Genomic DNA, 5,764 nt, shown 5'->3' with positions numbered 1-5,764 from the left:
CCTCCCCCTGCTCCCCTCCCGTTCCATCGAGACCACGGTTTCACGGCGTAGGAAAGGTAAATTAAGAGCTTCTCTTCTCCTCCTCGGTCTACGAGGAGGATGCACGCTGACTCAAGGAGAGCCGTGAAGGGTAGCAAGGGGCAGGGATATAGGAGGAGAGGAGGAGGGGAGGCTTGGCGAAGAGACAGTTTTAGCCGCGGTATGTTGGCTAACGTACTTACGTACAAAGAGCGAACGTCTCTTACCGGTGAACGTATGCGCGGGAACAAAGAGCATCACCATCCCTCCGCGAACGGACGGAAAAGAAAGAAAGGCGATCGATCGAAAGGGTTGCGTTGCGTCGTCGTTTCGCGGCGTGGCGAGCGACGACGAGAGGTGTCTTATTAAATCGAGTTTCGGATTTTCTTTTTCTTTTTTTCTTCGATTCTTCTCTCCCATTTTTTTTTATCGATCGATCCGATCAGCCGATACATGGCGAGTTTTATTCGCCTCGTAGCTGAAAGAACGTTACATGATCGGATATCGATCGAACGAGATTTTCGAGCGTCGCGCTCGAAATCGCGAGTACGGATCGACGACGCGTAACGCTCCCAAGGGAATGACTTCTCGCGAGGAAGAAATTGCATTTAATATGGTTTTGCGTTGCTACTACCAGCCAGTACCAGGAGCGGCTGGCACACGCTAAAGGGGGACAAGATCGAAGGAGGCGAACGATACGACTATCCGATAAAACGTTTTGCCCTCGATAACGGAGAGGGGAGGAGGGGAGGGTTAAGGGTTCGTTAAGTTGCGCGAATCGAATTAAGACGTATATTCGTAGAGGTCGGGGTTAATTAATTATCGTATTCGTTTTATTCGTACGTAGTACGAGAGTGATGGAATTTTTCGAACGATTTTATTTTTAGATATCGTTCGATATCATCGAGGTAACAACGACGAAACTCGACGAAGCTCGACGATGAACGAAAATAGAATCGATCCAATTCGATCCGAATCGACATCGCTGCGCTACTCGAGTGGAATACGTACTACGTATCGCGTTAATTAATTTCCTAAAAATACATTTAAAAACACGCCGCATCGTAACTGTTGCATCTTCGTAAAACTCGACGAGTGAAGCTCGACGACGAGTTAACGAGATACCTCGATTGCGGTTCGCGAATAATCCTCTCCCGCCAAAGGTTTTCAAAGCCAAATCGCGAAAGAAGAAAGAGCGAGAAAGGGAAGAAACGTTGTTTCTTTTTCGTAGTTGCGGCGACGCTTCGTGAAAAATCACACGCGTTTATCAACGCGCATCCTTCCGTTCAAAGGGTTAATTCGGAACGTCCGGCGGGAGGGAAGGGTGGTATCGCGTCCCGTATGCTGTCGTATCCGATGAGAAAGGATGGATACGAGGTTGGGAACGAGAACGTTGGTAAGGCTGAGTTGGGGAAATTGAGCGCGTCGTTCCAGTCGGTGGCGTCAAATTAACGCCCCGTTCGCCAGCCACCGCGGCGCAACAGAGACGCAATTACTCGACATGGCTCTTACACGACGCCGTAGCGTCTTCAAAGGGGTTGCCGCGAGATTAGCCACGATACCATGCCTCTACGCCCGTCCACGCTTTTTCACCGCTCGCTCGAAAGCAACGAATCACACGGATGAAAATTGCCGTGTAATCCGTGACACGCCGCGTAATTTAACGTAGCGTAATCGAGAATAGCGCTCGCACGTTTCCACGGCCGACGATCGATCGATTTTACGTCGTGTTTCGTCGTCTCCTTTTCATCTCGAACGCAAAGCATTTTCCTAACTCTCGGGTTAAAGCGAATCTTTCGTCGAACGTGTGACGATCGACCAACTTTCGGACGTTCTTCTCCTTCCTCTTAATCTTTCGCGTATAATCGTAGACGGGCGTCTGTACAAATCGAAAATAGAGCGGAACGCGGCGAATCTGAATTCCACTCGTCTCGGGAGCGAATCCCTTTGGCCGTGGCAATCGGAATAACGAGGCATCCGGTCGCACCGCCACATCAATCCGGTCTCGGGGTTACGTTTTGACGAATCGCGGGATCGCGCCGCGCCACGTCTTTATACAGCCACCTTTTGGCGGTGCGCCAACACCACGCGTCCACCGCGAGGAAACTCGTACTCTCGGCTTCGTGTCAGCCGATTATTTTCCGCGCTCGAGTCGCCGCCAAGATTTACCGACTACATTTGTATCGGGGGTAGTCTCGCTGCAGTGGGCGAACGATCGACGTCGAGTCGCTCGTTCAACGGCCGAAAGTGAATCATTACGAGCCACCTCGCCGAGAAAATGAATGAACTCGAAAAAAAATTAACGTTCTTCGCCAGAGAATCTTTCCTCTTCTCTCTTTTCTCCCTCGTGTCGTCGAAAAGTTAGAAGAAAGTTACAAGATTTTTTAATCCGTTCACAGAAAAACTCGATGTCCTATTTATTCGTCCGGGATTATTCTTTCTCTTGGTATAAACTGGTTAACTCGAGTACAATCGAGTGTACAGAGTTTAAATTTTTCAGAAGCAACGCGCGATTTATCGATGGATCAAGCGAATTATCGGAAAGATGGATGGTTAAGAAGGAGCTTAAAATAGATAATAAGTGGAAATATACGTATTCGATATCGATGTAATTTGAATACTTAACGAAGCGATATATCTGAAACGGAGAATAATAATTTTCGAACGGTCGAAAAGAACTCGGGGTTCTCAACTTTCTAACAACTCGCGATCATTGCGTCGCGATATGAAATATGCGAGGTATAAGTTTTTGTAGCGCGAAGAGAGAAATAAATACATAAATACGTCGTGGATCGACGACGTATCGTATGATAACGTGGACGGATGGAGATTGTTGGTCGGAATCGGAGGGATAGAAACGGTTGGAAATGGACGGAACGTCCAATTTTCGCGATGCGAATTCGGTATCGACAACCCTCTCTGCCTCCGAGTGAGTGGTGGATCCGCTTCCCTGCGTATATTCTCCCCGAGCGCACAGCCGGTTCGCGGCATCGGCATGGTAGAAAGCCGACCGTGGACGCTCGACACTCTGTTTCTTTAATTGCGTTAATAAATAAAGGACAGTCGGGCGGTGGACAGGGACCCGGGCAGAGAGAGAGAGAGAGAGAGAGAGAGAGAGAGGGAGGGAGGGAGTGGGAAGGCGGCGAGAAGGGAAGAAGCGGAGGTTGGAGGAAAGACGAAGGACGTGGTGGAAGAACGAAGGTGGAACCGGTGGGGGCCGGTTTCCTTTCCGCTATCTCGCATCTCCCCCATAAGCAAATTGCAATATTTAACGCGATAGTTAGTCAATCTTTCTTGATACTCGTACGTGTGTAGGAGGATGATGCCGCGATTCGCGATTCCCTCCTCTCCGACTCGAGAAAGTATATTTTACGAGTTTGGCCGGANTGGAGGAAACGGGGAGGAGGAGGGGAGGGAGGGGGGAGGGGCCTCCCTCCGACTTGGACTTCCATTCCGACATTCCACGCGTGGGAAACAATGCAGTTCCATGGCTTCTTTATATCGAAAGTGTCGCGGGTCAGTGTTGTTAGCCGGGGACGAGCCGATACCCAATCGACGTTACGATATCGTCCTGAACCTATTTCGCGATTCCGGGATCGCGAACGAGATTCCGATCCCGATTCCGATCGATCCCCTTCCGACGCGTTGAAATTTTATTCCACCGATTAATTTATCTCTTTCTTTCTTTCTTCCCGACGTTGTTTTTGATTTGTTACTCGCCCGACTCGTTAATTATCGCCTATATGTACATACATATGTTAGCGCGATGTGTCGTCTATTAGAGATAAATTACTGTACACCGAGCGCTGTGTATCGATCGATACCTGGATACCGTTGCGCAACGCATAAATGAATAATTCATCCTTCTGTTTTATCTTCTAAACGATCGTACAGGTTGCCACTTTTTCCACGACCGAGTTATTCCCGTCGATCCATAAAGAGTATGCCTCGTAATTAACGCGTTACTCGAGCAAATGAAGATAAATTTTAAATAGCATCTCGAAACGAAGGAAAAGACTCGATCGATTTTCGATCAAAAATTCATATATAGGTATCGCGTATCGCGAAATCGAAAGCGTAAACCGACAAAGATTTTTGTATAAATTAGTTCCACGTGGGATAGCGGTGGCGCGATGGCGAAGATGAAATCGAGGAAGAGGTAGAGAGGAGAGGAATTAGAAGTATAAATCGTCGGCTGGTTTCAACCTTCGAATATGTGTTTGGATTGGCCGAAAGAGGTTGGAGAGAGAGAAAAAGGAATCCCGGGACCAAGGACTCGGGAGACTCGCGGGAGGATACACGACAAGCTTCTGGCTTTGGAGTGGTCGCTTGTAAAACAACCGAGCGGTACCTTTCTGTCGCGCGGTTCGATCCCGTGGGATCCGACTACTACTCGTTTATCGTGAACCCTCGAAAGAATCGCGTGCTGGCCCGTGGGAAACGATACAAATATTTTAATAAACATTCCACCTCGCCTCGGAATCGTCCATCTTTCCGATAAAACTCGCATCGCGCTCCGATTATCCATTCTTTGATCCGTCCACCTTTTCAACCATTGATCCTGTGTCACGTCGCAGCACTTTTAAAAATAATATCTCGCGTAATTATAAAATATACGTTTGAACGTATTAAAGATACAATAGTATTTATTTATTCAAAAAAAAAAAAAAGATCGCTAAAACAATTTTATTTTGTCGCAGAAAATATCTCCCCTATGTTCATGAGGAACTTCCCCCCTTCCTTCTGGAAGAGTCAGCATCCTGGTGAAGTCTACGAGTGTCCAACGGATCCATGGCATCCGCATTATCCACAATATCACCACAGGTGAGCGTTCCTAACATTCTTTCGTTCGTTCTTCAAATATATTTTATACGTTACGAGGGAATCTGTTCTAAAAATTCTACGTTTCTAGCTAACCTATTAAAATGATACTTGCGTTGTTACTCTCTCCTTTCTCTCTCTCTCTCTCTTTCTCTCTCTCTCTTTCTCTCTCTAATTTATTATGATAGTTAGATGTCGGTTAGTTTAGTTAAGGATGATTTGAAAGGATCGATCGACTGTTTCACGCGCACCGCGCGAAAAGTAGCCATGATTAATCGACGAAATAGTGGGAAGCGTTATCCGTTCAATTAACGAACGATAATGGGGGCCGATCGGGGGTTGGCGCATTCGAAAAATCTACCTCCGGCAGGCGCGACACGGTCATTACGCGATAGCCTGCCGGGATAAATGGTCGGAAACGAATGTCGCAGCGGGTACGGGGGTCGTGGAATGGGCTGCGAGGCGGGATGCGAGGAGGGGAACACGTTCGAAATGAGAGAAAAATCGAGAGAAATTGAGGAAAGGGAAGGAACGAGCGACGGAGGATGCGGGTTGGGAAGAGCGGGATAGATTAAAGGAGCGTAGAAAAAGCGAGACGATTGGTTTGAACGAAGAGAGAGAGAGAGAGAGAGAGGGAGAGAGAGAGGGAACCGGAGGAGAAGGCAAAGAGAAAACGAGACGTGAAAAATACAGAAAACCGTCGGGAGCAGGTACCCCTGCTTCGAGAGATCTTTAGCGCTGATCTCGCGTTGGTCGCCGTATAAATTACCAGTCTGTCACCGTTCTTGAGAAGAGGCACGATATCGAGAATTCTTTCTCTCCCTCCATCTCGCGCCATCTTTTTTTTTAATCTCTTTTTTTTTTCTTCCTTACCCTTTCCCCTCACTTTCATCGGTTCTCTTTTCGTTATTCGATTGTTTCGTCT

The 5,764-nt window shown here is 47.7% G+C and overlaps 1 protein-coding gene across 2 annotated transcripts in view; it reads left to right on the top strand.

Annotated features, from left to right (window-relative positions):
* LOC102671789 (protein vestigial-like) overlaps window positions 1-5,764 on the top strand; it is a 59,230-nt gene that overhangs the window by 43,045 nt on the left and 10,421 nt on the right. For both annotated transcript variants that reach the window (XM_006610819.2, XM_031508213.1), the window contains exon 4: window positions 4,719-4,842. In XM_006610819.2, the coding sequence (XP_006610882.1) occupies window positions 4,719-4,842 (124 nt within the window). The remainder of the gene's footprint in view (window positions 1-4,718; window positions 4,843-5,764) is intronic.

Source organism: Apis dorsata, unplaced genomic scaffold (genome assembly GCF_000469605.1).
Source record: "Apis dorsata unplaced genomic scaffold, Apis dorsata 1.3 scaffold_78, whole genome shotgun sequence".
Classification (NCBI taxonomy): domain Eukaryota; kingdom Metazoa; phylum Arthropoda; class Insecta; order Hymenoptera; family Apidae; genus Apis; species Apis dorsata.
The sequence above is the reverse complement of the archived record's forward strand: the minus strand, read 5'-3'. Positions and strand labels throughout refer to the sequence as shown.